Raw genomic sequence first — 26,008 nt, 5'->3', positions numbered from 1 at the left:
TGGGGGTTTCCCCAGATCTGTTCGCCATGCAACACAACAGGAAATGTCTAGTTCTGCTCCTACCTGAATCACAGCCCAGACTCCATCATGGATGCATTCCTCCTTCTCTGGAAGGGACACCCTCTGTACTCATTTCCACCCATGCCTTTCGTTCCTCAGGGTTCAGAGACAAAGCCTTTGTGATATTGATAGCTCCAGCCTGGCCCCGACAGCACTGGTACACGTCTCTCCTGGAAATGTCCAGGGATAACCCAATCATCTTATCGCTGCTCCCAGACCTGGTAACCCAGGGTCACGGCCGCCTCCAGCACCCAAACCTTGAATCTCTTCACCTCACAGCATGGAAGCTCCATGGCTGAACCCAATGGAGTTCGCCTGTTGGGGTCCAGTCAAGGAAGTTCTCCTTGGCAGTAGGAAACGCTCCACGAGGGCTACCTACCTGGCCAAATGGAAAAGATTCACAATGTCTCCCCTCTTCAACACTCTCATCCATACCTATGATATTGGACTACCTCCTCCACCTAAAGTGGCAAGGGCTTTCTAGATCTTAAGTAAAGGTACACTTGGCTGCTATTTCCGCCTTCCATCCAGGTGTGGAGGGCTGGTCTTTGCCAACCTGATAGTAGGCCATTTTCTTAAAGGTCTTAGCAGACTATACCCTCATGTACGACAGCCTATTCTGGTTTGGGACCTGAACCTGGTGCTCTCCAGGCTAAGGGGGCCACCTTTTGAACCACTTGCAACATGTTCTCTGCTGTACTTGGCTGCATGTTTTCTGCACAGGTCACTGGCTGTACGAAGATCACCCTGTAGGGGAGATCACCCTGCAGCCTCTCCGCTCCCCACCCCTGGGACACGGAGTCAGTGGTGAGGGTGCACCCAACCCTGACATAGCACAAGGCCTGGGCCTGTCGCAGAAACAACCTGGGGCCCTGCCCCTCTGTGCCAGATGCACCAGGTGTGGGGCAGGCAAGCTCAACCAGGCAGGCTCCAAGTGTGGAGGGGCTTGGTGTGGGAGGATCCAGGTGTGTTGTGAGATGATTCTGTGTGGGACAATCTGGGTTCAGGCAGCTCAGTGAGGGTTTTGGATGCACAGAAGCTCATTGCGGGGGAGACGGGTTCCAGGTGAAGCGGCAATGGGACTCTTCAGGGGCTTCCAGGTGAAAGTGGTTGGGACACAACTGAGGGGTCTGGGTGTAGGGGTCTCAGCAAAGGGGTTTGGGTGCTGAGGAAGTGGGGTTTGGTGGGGTGGGGGTTTGGGTGCAGCTAGTTGGGGGTCAGTGGTGTGGGGATCTGGATGTGGAGGCTCGGATGCAGCTCATCAGGGTAAGGGTTTGAGTGCAGGGGGCTCAGTGTGGGGTCATCTGAGTGCAGGCATGGGGGTCTGGAGGCAGGAAGTCTGGGTTCAGGGGGGCTCCAGATGCAGTGGTTGAGATTCAGTGGGGTGAGTTTTGGGTATGTAGGGCAGGAAGCGGGAGAGGATGCTGAGCTGCTTGCAGCTGGGCGAGGTTTCTGGGAGGGTCTGACACATCCCCAGCTACTCCTTGAAGGGGAAGGGGAAGTCCTGTCCTCGCCTGCCTCCAGCCCAGCCAGGACTAGCAGCTGATCCTGGTTCAGGGTAGGAGCCAGTGGCTGGGGTGTCCCCAGCCCTCTGGTGATTTACCTCTCCACCAGCTGCTCCAGGTGCTGGAAATGATATACCTGCATAGCTAGGGAATGGTACATGACTGCTCTTGCAGTTTCCCTATGCTTCCCTGTCAGAAAGTCACTTTTCTGTGGGGAAGCAAAGAAATCTGTGGGGGACATGAATTCTGCACACGTGCAGTGGCACAGCATTCCCCCAGGAGTAATCAGAGCAGTCTGTTTGCAGACTTAGGAAGATAACATTTCAATAGTTGGCTATCCGTTCACATTAAGGAGGTTACCTTTTGGAAGCACAATAGCCAAAAACTTTCTAAACTAAATCTTCCATCGTGTAGACTTAAATGGTATAAAGTCCTTCCCTCGCTAACTTGTTTATTTGTATTACCATAGCACTTAGAAGTCCTAATCATGGATCAAGACTCCATTGTGCTAGGCATAGTACAAACACAAAACAAAAGAATGGTCCCAGATCATTAATGAATGAACAGCACAGGTCCCATTACAGGTTTCTGGGGAAACTGACCACTTATTCTTACCCTTTGTTTCCTATCTTTTAACCAGTTACTGATTCAAGAGAGAACCTTCCTTGTTATCCCTTGACTACTTAGTTTCCTTAACAGCCTTAGGTGAGGGACCTTGTCAAAGGCTTCCTAAAAATCCAAATACACTATATCGACTGGACCGCCCTGATCTGCATGCTTTTTGACTTCCTCAAAGAATTCTAATAAATTGGTGAGGCATGATTTCACTTTACAGAATTTTTCTCAACAAATCATCTTTGTCTGATAATTCTGTTCTTTGCTATAGGTTCAACCAATTTGCCTGGTATTGTAGTTCGGCTCACTGACCATCCTGTAATTGCCAGGATCACCTCTCGAACCCTTTTTAAAAATTGGCGTTATGCTCACTCCCTTCCAGTCATCTGTTACAGAGGTTTGTTTCAGGGTTAGGTTACTTACTACAGTTATTCTGCAGTTTCATATTTGAGTTTGTTCAGAATAATGTCATTCTCTCAAAACACACACTCTCTCTCTCTCTCTCCTTTTTCAGCAGTGCCAGGATTTAATTCCACATATTTTTATATGTGGGATTTAATCCTGGCTCTATTGAAGTCCATAGGAAGAATTCCATTAACTTCAGTATGGCTAGGATTTGATAGTTAGAGTTTTCCTTCAAGATCATACACGGTCCTCCTGTTGTGTTTTCTCAAAATCAGTTTAGAATTTGGTAAGATCAGTTTTTATATGCATAAAATTCAGGTTTGCGTTGCTGTTAATGTGCTTTACCAAACAGAAAATGTGCGTGGCTAAAATAATTTACTGAAAAGTTTCTGATGTAAAAAAGAGATCTTCTTCTTAACGGGATGCTTTCTATACAAGTTCTGGGACCAAGTAATTATTTTAATTATTCCAACATTTTGTTTTTATTTCAGGGAATTTATAAAGCTACTGCAGTTTAAAATTCAGTGCAAAAATTCTGTTAAAGATAATGAAGCTGGGAAAAATCCATATCCTGTGTAGACAGAAATGCATTTTGCTGCAGTATAAATTAGTATTTTGAAATGTTCTTATCAGCAGTTTTGATTTCTGTATTTTAGTTTTGCTCTTGAGAAAACTAAAACAAAATTGTTCTGTCTCTTTAAATTATTTAGCCTTTTCAACAATCAGTATGCTGCAACCACTCTTGAACATAGGAAATCTTTCCTCCCTTGAACTTTCGCCACTCAGGATGCACTCCAGTGGGAGATAGCATTTACTGATTAGTCCTTCCCCCTGTCAGTCAAGTGTGTGTATCTAGCAAGCTCTTCTGTCACCATAGTGGGGCTCTGTCTATGCCTGGAATTAATAGCAGGTAGAGAGAATGCTTTGAAACAGTCCTTATGTGATTTTTAGTTTTACATTTTATTTTGGAAAGGAGATGTCTCGACTCTGGTATGGCAAGAAGGGAAGAAAACACCAAGCAATTAATCATAAATACACTCTGGTAATTTTTAGTGAAGTATTTTCATTTCTATTATTCCTGGCATTCTTGTGATGGTGTGATGCACAATCTAAGCTACAATTTTTGGACATTTTAAATTTAGAATTTGTTTACAGGATGCTAAATTTGAGATTTTTTTTTTTTTGGTCATGTTTTGTATATGCTGTCAGACTAAACTGGACTACTGCATTCAATTAACTGCTTATGGCTGAAGCTTTTTAATTATTTGATTAGCATTACATACAGTAAAGTCTGTCTTAGGTTTTGTAAAACATTTAACATTTTGTTATCTAGGGGCTTTCCAATAGCTCCAGTAGCACATTTTGTTTTCTTATTTTATTTTAACAAACTGAATTTGTCTTGTGGATAAATAGTGTTAAATCGGTTTTAATAGGCATCTTAAAATATCTGAATTTCTATTTATTTTATATACCTTTCCAGAAGTTACTGTAGAAGGTGCATGAATACTAAGTACAGAGAATTTCTAAATCTCTGTAGACTCTCAAGATGGTTTTAACAATTAATAGTGAACTTTCTATGCTTTTTCTTCTGCTATATTTAAGAAAACACAGTGAAGAAAATCACTCTTCTCTGCTTACAAAGCTTTAGAAGGCATAGTGGAACACTGGGGGAGAAAATATTCTCAGAGAGATTTCCAAAAATGGTAATACCGTTGAGAGATTGAACTCAATGTTGGAGTTGTGGTGCTGTAGAATTGTTTGCATTATTAGTGTTTCATTCCAACTCTGGTTATAACAAGCTCCCTGATAGAGAAAGACCTGTGACTTGTACCACTGTGTTGTTGCTTCTCGTTTTCTGATATTTGCTTATAACTTTTTTACCTACCTACTGTTAATTTCTAATCGGGCTGTAAACACAAATGAGTGTGAAATTAGTTTGTACAGTATGACAAGGACTTGATTTGTAAATGTGTGCTTTCAAAAGTTAGTTTCTTTTTAAATGTGTTTGAAGTCCTAAATCTCCATTTAGCAATAGAGGAAAAAAGTAATATGAAAAGCCTCGTTTAGTGTGTGTCAAAAAAAGAGTGAACATTATCACAAGATCTGCGGAAGTTCTGGAGAAATGTGAAGTCTTAAACTGATAAAGGGTATTTTGATAAAGGTCAGTTTCTATATTGCTGTAACACGATCAGAACCTGCCTCTCGTGCTTGCCCCCTTTTCTCTGGCTGCAAACGCAGTTCTTTTCATGGGGGCGCACACGCCTCTCGTGGATGTCCCCTTTTCTCTGTTAGATGTGAGCCTGCTTTTCTTTTTTGGGCTTCCATCAGGATGGCACCTGCCTCTCGCAAGTACCCCCTGGCCACTGGTTCTCTCAGCTGGTCTTCAGCAGTTCAGCCCTCCCGCCAAGCCACATCCACCGTCCCCCTTCTGGAGTATAAAGTTCCAATTTCTTATCACAGCCCTGGTATGGGGCCATGGCTCTTAGGCTTCTTCCCAGAGGCACTGCCTTCTTCAGACACCTAGCCAGAACCCATCTTGGTACCTCAACTGGTGTCCTTTTCAGCGGCCCTCCCTAGGCTCAGTCAGCTACCAGACCAGCAGGGCCCATCTCAGTACCCTCATCTGTTCTGGCCAGGTTTTGTGCTCAGTCCCCTGGGCTCAGCCTGCCCATATTGATCTTTCAATGACTCTGCTGCTATTCTATCCAGCCAGCTAGGCACCTGGTCTTTGGTGGCCTTCGCTGGGCTCAGTTCTGTCTGGTGAGGTCTGCAGTGAGCTCTGCATAGTCCTGCTGTTTGTCTAGCCAGCCAGGCACCCCATCCTCCCTAGTCAAGCTCCACACAGCAACTGAAGGCTCTGCTCTGCTGCTTGCCTTTTATCTGGCCCTTCTGGCCCCTTACTGGTCGCTCCAACAGCTCCTCTGACTGGCTGCTCTTCTGCAGCCACCCTAGGCTGCCTGGAGGACTTCTTGCTGCTCTATTCTGGGACACGGTGATGCAGGGTCACGAGGCCTCCAGCAGGGGGGGTGTCTCTGGAACTAGTCCACTCTGCCACAATTGTATATCCTAAATTTTGGAGATCACCATTCAAAATTGTTTTGTTGTTTGTTTGTTTAAGTTCAAGACCACCCTATTAGAAAAAATGCTATTCAGTGTTGTGAGCACATCATACTTGAAGACCAACTCTGTGGCTCAGTGGATATCTAACTTTGGTTCTAAAGAAAATGGAGTTGCTATATTCTTTTGGTTTGGCCACCCTCACTTTTATTTATATGAGAGAGGTCAAGCCAAAGGGAAAAAACATAAAAAGAGCAGCTTTCTTTTATTATATAAAAATGAGTCAAGCTGGTGGTGGTGGTCAAGCTGAGGAAGGATAATAGATAGCTCTCACAGACAAGTAGAAATATTTCTGAGGATGGTCTTTCTGGTCTGGGGAGACTGAGGTGTGGATTGTTTTCTCCAGTGAAGCAGCATGAAGTTGATGAGCTGAGATATGAGTACTGTAGAAAAAAGGAGCATGGAACAGAGCATCAAGCTCTTCATACTGTACAATACAGAAGGAAATTGGGAAGTTCAAAGAAATAGTGGCAGTGCCTAAACAGGCACCAAAAATTCCTGTAGTTTCATTAATGTTCTTGTGGAATTGGGATGAAAGCTCAGCTGACATGGACTAACTTAAATATTATAGATTTCCAAAATGATTATAATAGTACAAGAACCTAAATAGAATAGACTTTCTTTCTTGTTGGATATGACTTCCAAGCATCTGCATGATGCAACTTAAAACTACCTAAGGTTATTTACCTGAAATGTTACTGTGGCAACTCTGATGGACCTGAATTGGAAGGGAAATCTTGCCAGCCTATCAGTTTGGAACAGCTTCTTGTTTCAAGAGCGGTTGAGCACCTTAGCTAGGTCTTTTTGCCCCTGGATGTGAACAGAAGCATTATGTCAATATTTCAAGAAAACAGAAAACATCAGCCTTCCACTTTTTACAGCAAATTTAGCTGTAACTTCTCCTTTGTCTTCTTTTATTCCTGTGGTATTATAACATAGTAAAAGATGTTAATAGTGTTAGCATGGGTAAAATGTATAAAACTACTCACTCCCCCAAAGCACTTTGCCTAAAGGCATGAGTCAATACAACAGAACAAACAGTAGGTGTGGTCTCTTTATTTGGAGTGCTTTGCATAGCTGGAATTCTTTGCAGAGTTTCTATGCAATCTAGCTTGGAAAAAATAAGCATGTTAGTTTAATGCCTGATTTGGGTTGAGGGGAGAGGCGGGGGAATAGTGGTATATTCTCAGTAAGAAGTTGTTATAAAATGTGGAAATAGCTTTAGAGATTTCTGTATTTTCATAGGTTTGTGAGATTTACAAAATATGGTAATCCAACTAACACGTCAAGAATATTAAACTAATGGTAGTTGCTCTCTGTGTACCTTTTTAGTATATTTACTTATGAGCAAATAAGTAATTTTAACATTTAGGTATATCTTCTGTGCTTTCTACTTTGCCCTGAAATATTTAGGAAAGTAATCTGTACATGACATCTTATCTAACCTCCAGCTCAAGCTTAATCTACACTGCACACTTCTTTCAGCAATATTGAGAGTATGTATATGGGTATCCCCTACCCCAACCTCCAGTATAGGGTCAGGCATGGCTGAACTCTAATCTCAGGGTCCCTAGGCACACATGCAGGGTTCAGACCTATCTGATGCATCCACCTCCAAGTGTTGGAACCTTCCAAGCATAATGTTGACTCTTCAGATTCTGGGGTATGTAAACACACCCGTCTCCCACAACTCTACCCCAAAGATGTGAAGCTTCTGATTTACAGTCTGACGCTCTTGAGGTCATGCAGCAGTTGTGAAGCAGTTATCACGTGCACACACTTAGCACTCACACTTTTATGCTCTCTTATGCTTAATCATGTAAAGCATAGGAGAGTGCATATCTTAATAGACAGTAAACAGTTGAAACCACAATGTCCCTCACTAGCTTACCCTTCACTTGGAAGCCATTAGGAGATCATATGTTTTCCATGAGGCAGGCAGGGTCCTCCACCCCCTGGCCTACTCTGCCCTGCTGCAGCTCCCCTCTTCTTAATCTGCTGCTAAATGGCTCTGACCCCAAAAATCCCCCTCTTGAGTCCCTTCATAGACTCTTGTTTGGGTCATCTGCTTCTTTTGGTAACTTTCCACTGCTCCCAAACTGCCCTCCCTTCTGACAACACTAGGCAGTGTTCTCTCAGCTAGAATAAATGCGTTGTCCCGAGATATTTTACTTTGAATAGAAGATCATTGAGTGCTGATCACCTACCATTCTTTGGCCTGGCAGAGACATGACACAACCCTGTTAACTCCCGGTGTGTCCGCATACATATAGGCTTTCCATGACACGGTAATTCCATGATACAATTAAATAAAATCATCCACAGTTCCAAAGTGGTACAGACAGAACCCCTAAATCATTACAACATCATAGACTGAAAATGTTGTTGTAGTACTAACTAGTATTGCTGGTAATTTCTCCTCCCAGGCTTTCTGAAAATTTCCTTGACTTCTTTTATAAATAAACTTAAAATTTTATACTAATACCACATTTCAGAAAAGACAGTATCTTTTAAATCTTAGTGGAATAAGATAATGGATTTTGACCATCTGCAGTCACTTTTCTTTTCTGTTATATTCAGGTATACTTTTCTCCTAGATAAGCGCACATGGTTGTGATGGGTTTTCTCGGGGTGCAACCTGAACTGTGGGACTGCTGAGCCCTCTGTCCCACTCACACTGTGATGCTGTGACAAGCTACAAAACTCTGGCAGGTACTGCGCATACACAGACATCCCCAGGAAGGGACACACCCCACCTGAGTTACATGAATGCTTCTCCCAGCCACTCATGAACCAACTATAGAGAGGCTCCCCAGCCTTCCACCCTAGAACTGTACCGTCTTGCCCTGGTCAGAAGCTGATCAGTATAAGTTCATTACTCAGTCTGCGTCTCCCTCGGTGTGGAGAGGACATAACTAGTCTTTGCAACCTGAGCTGAGATTTCCCAAGCACTTTAACCAAAACACACTGTTTTAGCTGAAATATAAAACAGATTTATTAACTACAAAAAGAGAGATTTTAAGTGACTATAAGTACGAAGCATAGCGATCAAAGTTGGTTACCTAAGAAATAAAATTAAATTCGCAATCTGAGTTCTATAAACTAAACAGGATTTGAATCAAGCAGTGTCTCACCCTGATAGATGGTACAAACAGGTCATAAATCTGCAAAGCACAGGCTGGAACTCTCTCTTCCAACCTGGGACCACTCTCCCCAGTTTAAAGTCTTTTGTCCTCTAGACATTTCTTTCAGGTGTTGAGTTGTTGGGGATTGAGGCCAAGTCATGATGTCACTTCCCCTCTTTATCGTTTCTTCCAGCTTGCTGGAAAGATCTATACTTGTGACGTGAGGGATCTGTCCCCATTTGTCAAGCATCTCCATTGTCTCTGTGCTCTCTGAGAAGTCTTCATTGTATACAGTTCCTGGGATAGTTGATTCTCTTTAATGGACCATCAGCACATCTGGCTACTCTATTGTTGTACCTGAAAGGCTGGTTGTGGGTGTTCCCAACCTTACGACATATTTCAGTAACACACACATAGCAAATCTTCATAACTTCCCCTACGGTGATAGCACATTACAGGATGTTAATGTTCAACAGATCAAGACTTTCAGAATATCTCACAAGGCATACTTTATACAAACATATAATAATTATATAACAGTGGTGAATATGGGGGTTCCAGGGTGTTTTGAGGTACAGAGTGCCACAATGGTATAAACACCAGCATGGTAAACATACAGTTTGTCCTTCAGCCAGATTTTTTGCTATCTTGTGTTACTCACTCCTTTACTGGACACCTCTTAACTGGGTACAGTAACAAACAATCTGTAACTTCCAGAGAATAAATTGAGATTCATGGGAAATGAATAAATCAGAGGTAACTATTGTAGACTGTCTTAAGTGTTGTGTAAAGAAGGCAGATGGTGGTCTACTGGCAATAGTTGCTTTGTATCCATGAGTTAATCTTTTCATTTTGGCTCTTTTCCCTTCTATTAGCTAATTTTCTTCCAGTAAACTTTAGTAGTGTGATGATCTCACTCATTAGCACTCATGCTAATCCTGCATTTCTGTATAAAATGGCAAATTTCCTAGAAAACATCCTTTCCCAGCACTTAATATGGAAGGAGATGCAGTAGCTCATAGTATTGTGCGCAAGCAGTTGTGGTACTAACAATTCTTGAAGATTCCCTCAACAATCACTAATATGTTTTTGGTACCATTGCATCTGTCAACTGAATCAATTGTCCCTCTATAATAGCATTTTATTTTAAATTTATGTAATTTAATATTTCTGATGGCTTCACAACAACCAAATGTTGTGTAAAATAAAAAATCCAACATTATAAACAGCTTGATTCCAAAAGGTCCTGAGCCCTCATTCTGGAGAGCACATAAATGTGTATTCCTGTTGACTTCAGTCTCACACAAATACTTAATACTAAGCAAGTAAATGCTCTGTTGGATTGGTGCTGAGCATTCTGGCACTATTCAGATTTAAGCTGTTAATTTTCACCAACAAAAGTGTAGCAGCCCTAAAAGTATTTTTTTTTTTTTAAATGCATCCACTGTGGTCTGACTCCAGATCTAAAAATAAAGCTGGCCCTTATACAACATTAAGACATTAAGGAGGAGAGCACAGAGGAGTTTCATCTGCAGACACTTGCAGAAAAAGCAAGGGTTGGATGTCTACATATACTTCATCTTTAAAATACCATTGCATGTCTCTTGCAAAACTATCAGTGGAACTATCCACCTTAATTGTGTAACCGAAATTTGTACAACAAATTGTGTAGTATATATGCTAGTATTGTGTAGGTTTCAGAGTAGCAGCCGTGTTAGTCTGTATCCCAAAAAGAACAGGAGTACTTGTGGCACCTTAGAGACTAACAAATTTATTAGAGCATAGTATTGTGTAGTAACTTACGTGTCTGAAGGCAAGGGGGGCGGGGGAAATCTTTCACTTGCTACTCCAGGAGAAAGCTGTCAAAAATTCCTGAAAATCAGTTAGATGGAACTGCAATGTTTTATGGGTATAGTAAGATATTCTTAGGTTATTCGAGAGGCCTGGTGGAGTTCTTGTTTGTTTTGCTTTTTTGATGAAACATTAGAATAGGGAGTATGGATGAACTGTGAGAGTGGAGTGCGATAAGTAAGGCCTGGACTATACCAAAAACTGAGACCCGTAGTTCAGCCAACCTAAGCCCCATTATAGACACCAATAGGTCAATGGAAGAATTCTTCTGTAAATCTAGCTACCACTTCTCGGGGAGTGGATTTACTGTAGACATGAAAAACGCCCTTGTATTGCCATACCTAATGTCTACTCTAAAGGGCCATAGCTGCATAGTGTAGTGTAGACAGTCTAAGATAGTTGACCTGCTCATGAATGAATCACTTGAAGATGGGCACAGTTATGTGCTGTTTAGAGCAATGCTGCTTTGAGAGTAATTTACAGAGGTGGAGTTTTTTAGCAGTCAGTTAACTGCAAAGCTTCTGAGGTAACTGCTCTCCAAAGATGAGACCTTGTTGGAAGGCCTGAATCTGCTCTTTTTTAAGAGAATACCAGTATTGCCCCTCTCAGGCTACGGCTACACTAGAGAGCTTACAGCAGCTCAGCTGCACCGCTGTAAGGTCTCTAGTGTAGCAGCTGTAAACCGAGAGAACTCTCCCATCAATTTAATTAATCCACCTCCAGTGAGCGGTGGTAGCTTAGGTCAGTGTAACTTACGTCACTCGGGGTGGCTTATTCACACTTCTGAGCAACTACTGACATAAGTGGTAGTGTAGGCATAGCCCCAGTGTGCAATACAACATGAAAAAGGAAATTTCTCTCGCAGCAGCGTAGTGTGCATTTTAGTAATTTAACATTCATATTTCCTGTTCTCTTCATAGTCTCCTGAGTCTTATACAATGTTGCCCTAAAAGCGTGTGATGATACAGTACAAAGTTACAAAAGGATAATTTACCTTAACTGGCCCACCCTCTTACCATACTACTTAAGCATATACAACAAAGGGTATTTAAGCAGATGTTTTAACTTCTTAAGCACACAGAGGGTCCCTTTGACTACAGTGGGATTGCTACTCAGGTGTTTAAGTACTTTGCTAAATCAAAGCTACCTATATCTGTAAGGAAGGAGGAAAAAATAAATCAAACGAGAGCGCACTTGGTCTTAGATCTTGGCTATTCTTTTCAAAATGATTTGCAAATGCATATCTTATGAAAATGTGTCTTATTATACACATCTATATTTTATAATATATAAATATGTATTATATGTAGGGCTGTAGATTATTCGTGATTAAAATTTTAATTGATCAGTTTTAGTTGCACTGTTAATAGAATACCAATTGAAATTTATTAAATATTTCTGATGTTTTTCTACATTTTCATATATATTGTATTCTGTGTTGTAATTGAAATCTGTGTATATTATTTTTATTACAACTATTTGCACTGTAAAAATGATAAAAAATAGTATTTTTCAATATATCTCAAACAAGTACTGTAGTGCAATCTTTGTGGTGAAAGTACAACTTAGAAATGTTGTTGTTGTTACATAACTGCACTCAAACAAAACCGTGTAAAACTTCAGAGCCTACAAGTCCACAGGCAGCAGGTTTAAAACAAATAAAAGGAAGTTCTTCACACAGCGCACAGTCAACTTGTGGAACTCCTTGCCCTACGGTGGTGGTCCTCCCTGAGAAACATGCTCCAAGGTGTCCCGTTCGGGGCAAGGCCAGGGCCACATCTGGTGTCCAGACGCATTGGACTTGGGATAGGGGGCCCATGTGGGGAATATTCAAACTCAAGGTCTGTGGTCGGCTCAGGATCTGACCCTCCACATAAACGTCAAGGAGCTCGGGTGGTATGGCTGGCGTGCATAGCCTTCCGCTCGCACCTGGAGGGCCGAGTGGTCAGGGTCTTCACAGACAACACGGCCTCTATGTTCTACATCAACAGGCAAAGTTGGGCCTGATCATCTGCTCTTTGCCATGAAGCCCTCAGGCTGTGGGACTTTTGTATAGCCCACAACATCTGCCTACAGGCCTTCCATCTGCCGGGTGCCTGGAACGCGCGGGTGGATCGCTTGAGCAGGGACTTCTCTCAGCACGAGTGGTCTCTCCACCCAGAAGTGGTGCACAGACTTTTCCAAGTGTGGGTAACTCCACAGGTAGACCTGTTCGCAACTTGGCAGAACAGTCGCTGTTCCTGGTTCTGTTCCGGTGGGGTCTGGGGAAGGGGACACTATCTCCGATGCCTTCCTCTTGTTCTGGTCAGGCGGGTTTCTCTGTGCCTTTTCCCCCATTCCTGCTGATCGGCAAGGTCCTGGAAAAGATAAAGACGGAGAAGGCCCGGGTCCCTCTGATTGCCCCGGCATGGCCCAGGCAGCATTGGTACGGGACCCTCACGGGCCTGGCGGTCGCCCGGCTGTTGCCGTCCTGCCTGGACCTGCTCTCCCAGGACCAGGGCTGCCGCCTCCACCCCAACCTAGTGGCACTCCATCTCACGGAGTGGTTGCTCAGTGGTTAGGTAGGGAGGAAAGGACGTGCTTGGAAGGGGTTCAGCGCGTCGTCCTAGAAAGCAGGAGGCCCTCCACATGCTATGCCTACTTGACAAAGTGATCTTGGTTTTCCAGATGGGCGGACAAGTGGGGTGATCCATCTTATTCTGGATTACCTCCTTCACCTTAGAGCCCAGGGCTGGCGCCCTAGTCGGTCAAGGTGCACCTGGCAACCATATCAGCCTTCCATCTGCTGGTGCAGAGCCACACGGTATTTTCCCATGCTATGACTGGCTGATTCCTTAAGGGGTTGGATCGTCTCTTCTCATATATTAGGCCCCCAGTCCTGCAGTGGGACCTAAACCTAGTGTTGGCCCATCTCACGGGGCCCCCATTTGAGCCGCTAGCCACGTGCTCCTGGTCACACCTCTCGTGGAAGGTGGCCTTCCTGGTTGTGATCACATCGGCTAGGCGGGTCTCGGAACTCAGGGCCCTGACCTCCAAACCCCCGTACACGGTGCTTCATAAAGATAAGGTCCAGCTCTGCCCACACCCATCGTTCCTCCCGAAGGTGGTCTCCACCTATCACATGGGTCGGGACATTTTTCTGCCAGTCCTCTGCCCCAAGCCCCATGCATCCAGTGAGGAGCGCCGCCTCCACACGCTGGATGTGAGATGGGCTCTGACTTTTTACCTGGAGCGGACTAAGCCGTTCAGAAAGTCCTCGCAACTCATCATCACCTTGGCCGAGCGCACGAAAGATCGGCCAATCTCCACTCAGCGGCTCTCCAACTGAATCATTTCATGCATCCGTACCTGTTGTGACCTGGCGGGAAACCCTCCGCCACCAATTGTGAAGGCGCACTCCAACTAGGGCGCAGGCCTCATTGGCTGCCTTTTTGACCCATGTCCCATTCAGGAAATTTGTAGGGCTTCCACGTGGTCTTCGGTTCACACGTTCACCTCGCACTATGCGATCGTCCCCCAGACCAGGGAGGACACTGGGTTCGACAGGGCCGTTCGCCGTCCCAAGAGTTTGTGAATTCCTTCCCACCTCCAACAGATATAGCTTGGAATCACCTATTGTGGAATACATATGAGCAATCGCTCGAAGAAGAAAAAAATTACCTTTTCCGTAACTGGTGTTCTTAGAGATGTGTTGCTCATGTCTATTCCACATCCCGCCCTCCTTCCCCTCTGTTGTCTGGGAAGAAGGAACTGAGGGTGGGGGAAGCACGCAGCGCCCCTTATACTGCACCATGGAGACAACACTCCAGGAGTCACTAGGGCACTCCCCTACGGGAACTGCTAGGGGAAAAATTTCCGGCACTGGTGCACGTAGTGAGCACGCACATCTACTGTGGAATAGACGTGAGCCACACATATCAAAGAACACCAGTTATGGAAAAGGTAACTGTCTTTTTCTTTTTTATACTGTGCAAATACTTGTAATCAAAAATAAATATAAAGTGAGCACTGTACACTTCGTATTCTGTATGGTAACTGAAATCAGTATATTTGAAAATGTAGAAAATATTTAAATAAATGGTATTCTGTTATTGTTTAACAGTGCGATTAATCGCATGATTAATTGTGGATTAATTTTTAATTGCTTTACAGCCCTAATTATATATAAAATAATATTAATTCATTTATCGTGCAGAGAGACTCATTTCCGCAGCAAGCTCCCTTTGGACTCAGAAGTTTCATGAATATTGAAAGTGTTAAGGATTGCAATATTGGGCCTGTGGTGGAATACATATTCAGGGGAAAACTGAAAATACTCTCTCACAAAAAGGCACTGTTCATACTTGCTTCACTGCAAATGATGTAAATATCCTTTCACAACAGTGTTCAGTTCATGAATGGTCCCTTTATTTTCATTGTAGGCCAGCTATAGCTGCTAGATATGTCTTAAAATGTTATTCAGTTTCTAATGAAAGAGTTTGAATGAGATGAACAAATTGATTGGGAAAAGTTCCAGATATGCAAACAAAATTTAAGCTTGATAATTTTTAACAAAATATTATAGAACTAAAAGTGCATCTGATTGTGTTGGAGCTGGCTCTGCAAGAAAAAAAAAAAGTTTTATATCATCCAGTAAAAAGGCACTCCGTTTACATCAGGTATGTCTGACTGCACTGTGGTCTAGAGCAAATTGTTCATCCTAATTCTTTCAATGGTCCCCTCAATATGTAACCATCACAGGTTGCTTTTATCTTACTCTCACCATCACCATGTGCAGATGATACAGAAGCTTCTGGTTTTTTGACCCGTAAATTTGTACACTGGGTGATGCTATTGAAAGAGCAATGTATTAAATTGGTATGTTTATTTTTTAAAAGAACAATCTAGTTCTGGAGTGCCTTCCAATTAAGTAAGGAGGATATGTTCCAGCTCTGTGTCCACTTCGTGGGAATACAGCAATACCTACTGCTAGCTTTTTAGATGCATTTTATCAAGAGGAAAATGATCCTATACAGACAACTGTTTCCATCTTTTTGCCAAATATAGGTTAACATTTCCATATAAAAACAAAAAACCCGCTTCTTACAGTTTGTCTAAGCCAGGTATACACTGCAGACTTTTGCCGGCATAGTTGTATTGGTCAGCGGTGTGATTTGTGACGGACAGAGTTGTGCCAGCAAAAGCCTCTAGTGTAGACACAGCTATTCTGGCAAAACCTGTGTTTTTGTTGGTATAAACTATTTCTCTTGGAGCTGGTGGGCAGGGAAGCTGGAATTAGCTATATTAGCAGAATTGCCCTTTTGCCAGCATGAAGTGCAGTCATGCTATGAGCACTTAGCCGGTAAAGCAAAGCTTTCTGCAAGTAGCCTGGCCTAACTGAACATTCTGACATTTTATAAACATTAGTTTGAAAAATATAAATTGAACACCTTGCCAGTTGGCTTACATTGTGCTCCTTCCATCTGCTTGTATCCACCTGTTCTCTGAAGTCTTCTGCTTAAACTCTTGAGGGCGGGGACCATCTCTTAGGGTACATCTACACTACAGCGGGGAGTCGATTTAAGATACGCAAATTCAGCTACGTGAATAGCGTAGCTGAATTCGACGTATTGCAGCCGACTTACCCCGTTGTGAGGACGGCGGCAAAATCGACTTTTGTGGCTTTTTGTCGGCGGCGCTTACTACCACCTCCGCTGGTGGAGTTAGAGCGCCGATTCAGGGATCGATTGTCGCGTCCCAACGGGACGCGATAAATTGATCCCCGAGAAGTCGATTTCTACCCGCCGATTCAGGCGGGTAGTATAGACCAGACCTTAGTTGTATTCATACAGTGCTTATTAGCACAATGGGGCTAAGGCCTTCAGATGCTGCCACAATACAAGTAATGAATAACCAGCTTTACTGGCCCAGAATTCAATAACATCCTTTCTTAGTTTCAAATTCAAACTTAGTGCCTTTTTTCGTCTCCACTACTAGGCCTCTAAAAAGCAAGGGTTGCAAAGGTTGGAAAAATCCTGTTTATTCACACTTTTTTAATGTGGGGTGTTATGTATGTTAAGCACAGCCCCAAATGCATGAATTAACACTGAGCTATGGCTGTGTACTTTTTGCAGATTTTTCTTCTTTTGAACTAGTGATGATGGAAACTAGCATTCTTTCTCTCCAGTTCAATAAGTCATTTTTTTGTTTTGTTTGCTCCTAAAATGTCTGAATTCTTCTGTAGCCTGCCCTCGAGGAATTGGGGACATCCGTACTCTCTGCTTTGGGCTTAGCTTTGGAACTAGGTTTATAACAGTATTTGCAATAACAAGGAGTCTGGTGGCACCTTAAAGACTAACAGATTTATTTGGGCATAAGCTTTCGTGGGTAAAATCCTCACTTCTTCGGATGCATAGAGTGAAAGTTACAGATACAGGCATTATATCTGACACATCCATGTCAGTATCTGTAACTTTCACTCTATGCATCCGAAGAAGTGCGGTTTTTACCCACGAAAGCTTATGCCCAAATAAATCTGTTAGTCTTTAAGGTGCCACCAGACTCCTTGTTGTTTTTGTAGATACAGACTAACATGGCTACCCCCGATACTTGACAGTATTTGCAATCTCTCTCTCCCTCTTTTTAAAGGAGGAGGGACAGTCTCACCCAGATTGTTCGTTTGTTTCTAAATTATCGCTCAAAGTTATGATCTTATTTGGGCCCTGTCTTTTTTTGGTTTTGCTTCTCCGTGCTTACACAGTATCAAATCCCCTTTAATTGGATAACTGTGGTGATTTTGGCCTTTTGAGGTTAGGGTGCGAGAAGGTGGTTTCATGCACTCTCCAGAAAAAGGAAATGCTGAAAGGAGAAGGATTAAAGGTTGAAATCTAAGATGTGGAGACACGAACAAAAAAATCAAGTGAGGAAGAGGAGATATAAGTGTGGGAATGTAAAAGGCTTAAGGAAGGGGAGAGAGAATAGAGTTTCAGCAAGAGAATTGGATTGATAGCTGGAAGAAAAAATGCCAGTACAATCTCAATTTCCTCCTCCTACCCTAATCTTGGAATCTCTCACCCTCCAAGGTGCAATGAGCTAAAATTTTAAATTTAAATCCCTGCTGTCAGAGATTCTGGCCCCTTAGCCCTATTTGATTTTTCTAAAATACATACACAAGTGTACTTACTTGAACAAGCAATTGGCTGCTGATACTACTTTGTCATCAAAACCCTTACAGCCTTTCCCCTAACCACTTGTCTCAAACAAGAGCATATGGCACCTATGCTTGGAGAGAAATCTTCAACACTCAGGACACTTTTTGGAAAATACATTTCGTATTGGGGTGTTTGTATTCACTGTCCTCTTAGTAATAGTAATAAAAATAAAATAACAAAACAACACTAAGTAGGGTTAACCAGTTAAGATAACATGATGTATCCTGTGCAATCAGTTCTCTGTGGTTGAGGCATCTTTGTAGTATTGTGTTTGTTACTACAAATTGATTTGTATTTATACTGGACTCCTTTCAATCCACAGTAATATGTTTCTGTACATTGTATATGCTATCGTGAACAAATAACTACAGTACCTCTAGGTCTCTTAAGGCAGAGGTACTGTACTAGACAATCAGTAAGTCTTGTGTTTCAAATATTTTATGAAATTTAGACCTCTGGCTTTCAGAGAGATAATATGTAGAAGGGTCAAGCTGTTATAATATTTGCACGAGGTACTTCTTAACACAAACGTTTAAATATGGAGACAAACATTTTTCAACTTGGGTGGTTTAAGCTAAGTACCTGAATAAACTGCCTGATTTTTTTTTCAGAAGTTCTGAGTACCATTCAGTTCTATAGAAGTCACTGGGAATTATGGCTACTCAATGCTTCTGAAAATCAGGCCATGTATTCAGGGCCGGCTCCAGGCACCAGCATAGGAAGCAGGTGCTTGGGGCGGCCAATTCAAAGGGGCGGCACTCCGTCTGGTATCGGGGCGGCACATCTGGGTCTTCGGCAGGAATTCGGCAGCGGGTCCCTCTTTTCCTCTTTGAGCTGCCACTGAAGAGGAAGAGAGGGAGGACCCGCCTCCGAAGTGTCGCAGAAGAAGCGGCGCGATTGAGCTGCCGCCGAAGTGCTGCTGCCTTTTTTGCCGCTTGGGGCAGCAGAAAAGCTGGAGCCAGCCCTGCATATATTAAGTACCTAACCTCTGGTACACAAGAGGGAAAATGTTGGTGATGGTTTCTGCCTTTTTACTTACAGTACGTTCTTTGTTTCTAGATTGTATGTTAAATGTTTCTTGGAATAGCTTGATATAGGGAACTAAAGGAGAGGTGATCCGTTGGCATGTGAGCTACAAATGGAATGGAAGGTGGTCTTTAATGCAAGTATAGTATAGAAAGTATAGTTGACTTTTGGACCATGATGAAACCTTCACAGGAATGATGAATTATAGTGTAAAGGGTAGATGAAGTTACATGCAGTAGGAAAAGGAGCAGTGCTATATGCATGACAAGGAAGAAAGCAGTGAATCAAAAGAAAAAAATGAAAGTACTCAATGAAGTATGATAAATGCACAATCTCTGAGGAAAAAGCTAAGAGGTAATAGAACATCTTGGCATTCTTTAACTTAGCAGCTACTTGCCTATCAATTAGAATTTAAAATAGATTGATAGTAATATTTTCTAGCCCTACATTCCCAGGATTTTTGTGAAGGAATAGTGATTAGTATTAGACTTCAGTTTTTCAGCTTTAAAACCTCTCCTTAGGACAAGGTTGACTTAAACTATAGTTTTTTAAATAGTTTGTCTTTTAGAACAGTAAAGCATAAGTTACTAAGTGCTTACCTGTAGTTGTGACATACCATAAGGGGCTTGAACCATTATCACATTGTGCAGTAAGTTTTCTTGTGCACATTTATTTGTTATTTTAGCAGCATAATTTTATGGGCTGTCATATCAGATTTACTTTATAGTCCTACATTAGGACATTGAGATGTGCCAGATCTTTGGTGCCATTTGTGTATGAAATTCTATCTTCATTGTGTGTACTCATCGTAAGTCAAAAACATCCTACATGAACATCAAGACCTTGCAGATGCAAATGTCTCTAACATTTTAATTTTTTCTTTTGTTGTCATTGCAAATCCTTCCCCCCCATTACACTTCTCCATTTTTCTTTCTTACCCCCCCTTTTTTTTTTTTCCCCCAACTGTCAGTGGAATTATTTTCTTCCTGTCTCCATATTCAGGTAGTGTCAGTGGCTGAGTATCACCGCAGGATCGATGCTCTAAATAGTGAAGAACTGCGCACGCTCTGCAGACGCCTCAAGGTGCCCTCTTCGTAGTTAAACCCCTCTCCAGAGACTAAAACATCTTTCTCTGTAGTGGCCTTGATCAGGGCAAGTCCCATATTCGGTGGGTTTGTCTTGGCTACAACACTACAAGAACCCTGCAGAAAATTCCTTTCTCTTGGATATGTGTTTATACACTGAGAGAGTGTGCTGTAGCTCTGTGACAAAACTATCATTTCAGAGTTTAAAATCAGAGGAATTTTCTGTCATCTTTGAAACTTTGTTCTCATTACTACATGGTTTCCAGAGTGATGAGGACTTGTGTTTTAATTTCTGTTCTGATGTAGTGGCTTGAGTTGGGTAGAAGCTTCCTAAAAAGAATGCAAAAGAGACTCTGTTTACAAAAAGTAAACTTTACAAAATTAAATAAGGACTTACTCACCTGTATGTATATTTGAAGTCTTAAATTCTTATATAAAAAGATCCTACAAGTATTTCAATTTTTATTTTATTTTATTTTTATTTATTTATTTATTTATTTGCAAATATTAAGCCTCACAACTTCCATATGAGGTAGGTAAGTGTTTTGCCCTTTAGTGGATTTGGAATTAGAACTCTCAATCCCTAAAACAGTAGTTCAGAACTAATTCTGTAGACTTATTGGACATTAATCTTGAATTGACTCTTGCATTCTCTTTAGGTATTTCTCTATGTACTTTGGCATATGCACGCTTTTGAATTGATGTGTACATTTATGCCAAGTTTACTGATGAAAGCATATCTAAACTTTTTTGAAAACACGAAATAATCTTAATTCAATATGTGTTTCTAAGTATCTAGCTAATGAAATGGTTGGAAGTTTGGATTTTCATTTTGTTTCTGAGTAGCTTTTGCAAAAGACTATACAGAGGGAAATGCTTTCATGGGTTTGCTGCCTCTGCTTAATTTAGTAGTCAAAGTGCTGTCTTATTGATCTGTTACGCTGTCAAAATATTAGTTGACAGTGATAATGTTATAGTACTTTCTGTAGTGTGTGTTTAGGAGCTTTAGATTTTGACAAGAAAGTTAACTTGCTTACAAATACCTTATGAGTGGTAAAAATTGTATAAAATCAACACAGACAGCATATGTTTTTTGCATATGGTAGTGTAATAAAAATTAAAGAACCAAATAGAGTATAAACATTTTATGGTACTCTTGAACAGCAGTTATGTTTTGTAGAATCTGTACACAAACATGCCCTTTGACAGTGTGAAATTTGGGACTGAAGAGACCAAATGGCATATGCTGTATAAGTAGTACTTAATAATATTTGTAATTGGAAGATGATATTGAATATATATATATATATATATATATATATATATATATATATATATATATATATATATATATATACTTGGCTGATTCTTTGTGAAATTATATGCTAACAAATGCTTTTAGTCTGAGATAAATGCTAAGTTATGGAAAGCTTGAGCCTTGCTTGTGCCCTCCTCAAAATGACTAAATAAAGCAAATTTTCTCAATTTAAGGATTAATGTTAATACTATAATCAAGTTACTATTACACAAATATTTCTTATTCTTCATATTTTATAAGATTTTTTTAAGCATATAAAAAGTATCCCTTGATAGACAGTAAAATTGATTTTTCTTAGCTGTTTAATGGAATTTTACTGGTTGAAAGTGTCTCACACAGAATCTGAAAAATTGGAAAGTCGTCTTTTTGTGTCAAAACTGTTCACCATCTAAAAACTTAACATTTGGCAATAGCTGCCACAAATTGGTATCTGAAACACTGCAGTTTTTTCCCAGTATTTAGAATAGGAGATGTATGTGGCAAACCATATTCTGGCAAATGTTGACTTTTAGTGTTTTCTGATGGATGCATAGGGACTAATCAAAAATCCAGTGAAGTCTGTAAAGTTCTTTCCCATGACTTCAGGGAGCTTTGTCTCAGGCTCTTAGGATAATGATGATACCTAGTGGTTGTTTAGCACTTTTCATCAGTAGAGCTCAAATCACTTTACAAAAGAGGTCAGTATCATTATTCACACTTTACAGATGGGGAAAGTGAGGCACAGAAGGGCAGTGACTTGCCCAAGGTCACCAAGCAGGTCAGTGGCAGAGCTGGGAATAGAACCCACGTCTCCTGAGTCCCAGTCAAATTCTTTAAGCAACTAATACCCACTTAGAATATTTGAAAGCAGGCTTTGTAAATGTGTAGTAGGAACTTGAAAAGTTTCACATCATAACTGCTTTAAAATTTATTTTCTTTGGGTATTAAAATCTCTAGCTTTTGAGCGATGAGCATAAAGCACTTGAAATAAACTGTTTCTGCATTTAAAATGTATATAACTCAAACACCTTTTTTTATTACTATTAGAAACAAAGTACATTTTGTGCAGTGGTTGAGATCATGTACTTTAGAATTGACTACAATTAAAAGCCAAAAGTCCATATTCAACCCTGAACACAAAGGCGTGTGAAAAAACGGGCATAACCTTCTCCTGAATATTAGAGTACTTGTGCAAGCAATAATTTCAGTGTAATATTTAGTACTGATAGGTTTACCACAAGAAGCAGGGATCTCCATGTCAAATGCCTAATATAACAAACTTAATACAAAATTCCAATAATTAAGTACAATCCTAAATGCAGTGAAGATGATGTGGTGTATACTGAGCGATACTTCCTCTGTAAGAGAATTGTGAATGCTTAACATACCTTCTAGAGTGCTTATTTATTTCCTCCTGCCTTGCAGATAACAAGGGAAGACATAAATTCAAAGCAGGCCACAAATATCAAAACAGACCTGGAGCCTGAAGCATTTCGGCCAAATCTTAGCGATCCTAGTGAATTGTTGCAGTCAGACCAAATTGAAAAGGTATGGTTGTCAAATAAAACTGTTGATAGAACAATATTATCTGTGTTCTGTAAGTATCCTGAACATCGTGTATCAGGTTAAGTATATCAAATAAATAACAGGGACCTTGTTCTGAAGAACTTATAAAAAAAAATAAAAAGCAACAGAGTCCTGTGGCACCTTTAAGACTAACAAATGTATTGGAGCATAAGCTTTCGTGGGTGAATACCCACTTCGTTGGATGCATGCATTCGTGGGCATTCACCCACGAAAGCTTATGCTCCAATACATCTGTTAGTCTTAAAGGTGCCACAAGAATCTGTTGCTTTTTACAGATCCAGACTAACACTGCTAACCCTCTGATTAAAAAAAAAAAAAATGTAGTTACTAAATGCCTAAGAGAATTTTTATTGTTTTGTTAACAGCTCACAAAGCATCTTCCTCCCCGAACCATTGGGTATCCATGGACTCTTGTCTACAGCACTGCAAAGCATGGCATGAGCTTGAAGACATTGTATCGAACTATGTTGGGGCTGGACACTCCTGTACTAATGGTTATCAAGGATAGTGATGGGCAGGTATGGAAATAATGGCCAAAAAAAATCAAAACTGCTGTTTAAAACCGATAAATGAACAGCTGAAATATCAATGTGTTTTAGTAATAAAGCTGCCTGTGTTAAGCGTATCCCTCTTCATGGTTATGTATTGATGTTACAATTGTGTCATTGTGCAGGCGGTTTTTGATAATGGCATTTTTCTGGGAAATGTTTTGATGAAGCAAATCCAGTGTCAAGCCACAACAGTTTCAAATCCTCTAACATTTTATTACTGAATAACATTTTAGTTTCTCTTAAATAAAAAATGAGAACCAGACAGCTCAGAGCCTCAAAGAATTGATAAGGCACAGAATCGATGTCCCACCCAAAAATGGGAAAGATGGATAGTCATTGCTATCTGAGTAGATAGCCAACTTTCTTGACATAGGTTACCTATCTCTGTACAGTTCCCTTAGTGACAGATATGGACATCTTCGCAACGGTCATCTTGAGGTTACAATGTTGATTAGGCCATCTGTCCATCTGATGTAAAGAGACATTTATAATAATTTCAGTGCTGAATAATCAATTCTTCGAGTGACAGTCTGTGTGGATTCCACTTCTGGTGCACATGCAACCAGTGCATACAGATTAAATTCTTTTGACCAGTGGTGGGTGTTGGGGCCACCCCGACCCGTGATACTCTTGCAACTCCATCCCTCCACCCGAGGACATAAGTGGTGGAATGGGTCCAACTGTTCCTCAGTTCCTTTTTGCCTGCTGTGGCAACAAAACAGAATCCCAGCAGTGTCTGCTTACTTAGCTCACTGCGCAATTAGCTGTTAGGCTAGCTTATTGCTCATTAGGTTGAGGATTCATAGATTCTAGGACTGGAAGGGACCTTGAGGGGTCATCGAGTCCAGTCCCCTGCCCTCATGGCAGGACCAAATACTGTCTAGACCATCCCTGATAGACATTTATCTAACCTACTCTTAAATATCTCTAGAGATGGAGATTCCACAACCTCCCTAGGCAATGTATTCCAGTGTTTAACCACCCTGACAATTAGGAACTTTTTCCTAATGTCCAACCTAAACCTCCCTTGCTGCAGTTTAAGACCATTGCTTCTTGTTCTATCCTTAGAGGCCAAGGTGAACAAGTTTTCTCCCTTCTCCTTATGACACCCTTTTAGATACCTGAAAACTGCTATCATATCCCCTCTGTCTTCTCTTTTCCAAACTAAACAAACCCAATTCTTTCAGCCTTCCTTCATAGGTCAGGTTCTCAAGACCTTTAATCAGTCTTGTTGCTTTTTTCTGGACCCTCTCCAATTTCTCCACATCTTTCTTGAAATGCGGTGCCCAGAACTGGACACAACACTCCAGTTGAGGCCTAACCAGTGCAGAGTAGAGCGGAAGAATGACTTCTCGTGTCTTGTTCACAACACACCTGGTAATGCATCCCAGAATCATGTTTGCTTTTTTTGCAACAGCATCACACTGTTGACTCGTATTTAGCTTGTGGTCCACTATAACCCCTTGGTCCCTTTCTGCCGTACTCCTTCCTAGACAGTCTCTTCCCATTCTGTATGTGTGAAACTGATTTTTCCTTCCTAAATGGAGCACTTTGCATTTGTCTTTGTTAAACTTCATCCTGTTTACCTCAGACCATTTCTCCAATTTGTCCAGATCATTTTGAATTATGACCCTATCCTCCAAAGCAGTTGCAATCCCTCCCAGTTTGGTATCATCTGCAAACTTAATAAGTGTACTTTCTATGCCAATATCTAAGTGGTTGATGAAGATATTGAACAGAGCTGATCGCAAAACAGACCCCTGCGGAACCTCACTTGTTATACCTTTCCAGCAGGATTGGGAACCATTAATAACAACTCTCTGAGTACGGTTATCCAGCCAGTTACGCACCCACCTTATAGTAGCCCCATCTAAATTGTATTTGCCTAGTTTATCGGTAAGAATATCATGCGAGACCGTATCAAATGCCTTACTAGGAGGAGTTAGTTTATAGTTTGCCTGTTGGCAAAAGATATACATTAGCCATAAAAGTGAGAGAGAGAGAAAAAGAAAGAGAGAAATATCATATCCACTTCATCTATTTATCTAGGTTAGGTTATGTATTAACCCTGGAATTGGCTGACACTAAATCTTGGGATTTAAAACTTGTCCCTCTTGCTGCCATGCCTCTTGGTGATGGGACACTCTAGGAACCTTTTCTGCCTACTTTGAGATGGTTACTATGGTTCTTCAAGGTGTGTTGTCAGCACGGATTCCATGACCCCACATCTACAGAGTGCTCTAGCCTCTGGATTTTGTATTGATGAAGTAACTGAGGGATGGTTGGGAGTGTGAAAACATCAAGGGCACAGGCACGGCCCCGATTTACACTGCTGGCCAAAAGAATCTGATCTCACACACCAGAAGTGGAATTCATGTGGGCAACGTATTTCAAAGAAACAGTTACTGTGGGGTAAGTAACTGTTCTTTTTGTAGTATATGCTGTACTACTTCTAGAAGCTATGGTGTGCTTTCAAAACAGCATAGGTTTGGTTGATGGAGAGATGCATTTATAAGCTTAAACGCTGTAGTTTGCACTAGCCTGAAATTCTTTCCCTTACTGGTATGGGGGTGCTAGCTTTTCTTTGTCCACAA

The 26,008-nt window shown here is 41.4% G+C and overlaps 1 protein-coding gene across 7 annotated transcripts in view; it reads left to right on the top strand.

Annotated features, from left to right (window-relative positions):
* OXR1 (oxidation resistance 1) overlaps positions 1-26,008 on the top strand; it is a 465,986-nt gene that overhangs the window by 424,468 nt on the left and 15,510 nt on the right. For 3 of the 7 annotated variants that reach the window (XM_054017343.1, XM_054017342.1, XM_054017346.1), the window contains 2 exons: positions 22,702-22,824; positions 23,229-23,381. In XM_054017343.1, the coding sequence (XP_053873318.1) occupies positions 22,702-22,824; positions 23,229-23,381 (276 nt within the window). Of the gene's footprint in view, positions 1-3,501; positions 3,628-19,896; positions 19,978-22,701; positions 22,825-23,228; positions 23,382-26,008 lie in introns of those variants that run through there. The other 4 variants (XM_054017340.1, XM_054017341.1, XM_054017344.1 and 1 more) reach the window with 3 other exon arrangements.

Source organism: Malaclemys terrapin, chromosome 2 (assembly GCF_027887155.1).
Source record: "Malaclemys terrapin pileata isolate rMalTer1 chromosome 2, rMalTer1.hap1, whole genome shotgun sequence".
Lineage (NCBI taxonomy): Eukaryota > Metazoa > Chordata > Testudines > Emydidae > Malaclemys > Malaclemys terrapin.
Note: the sequence above shows the minus strand (reverse complement) of the source record. Positions and strands in the feature narration are given on the sequence as shown.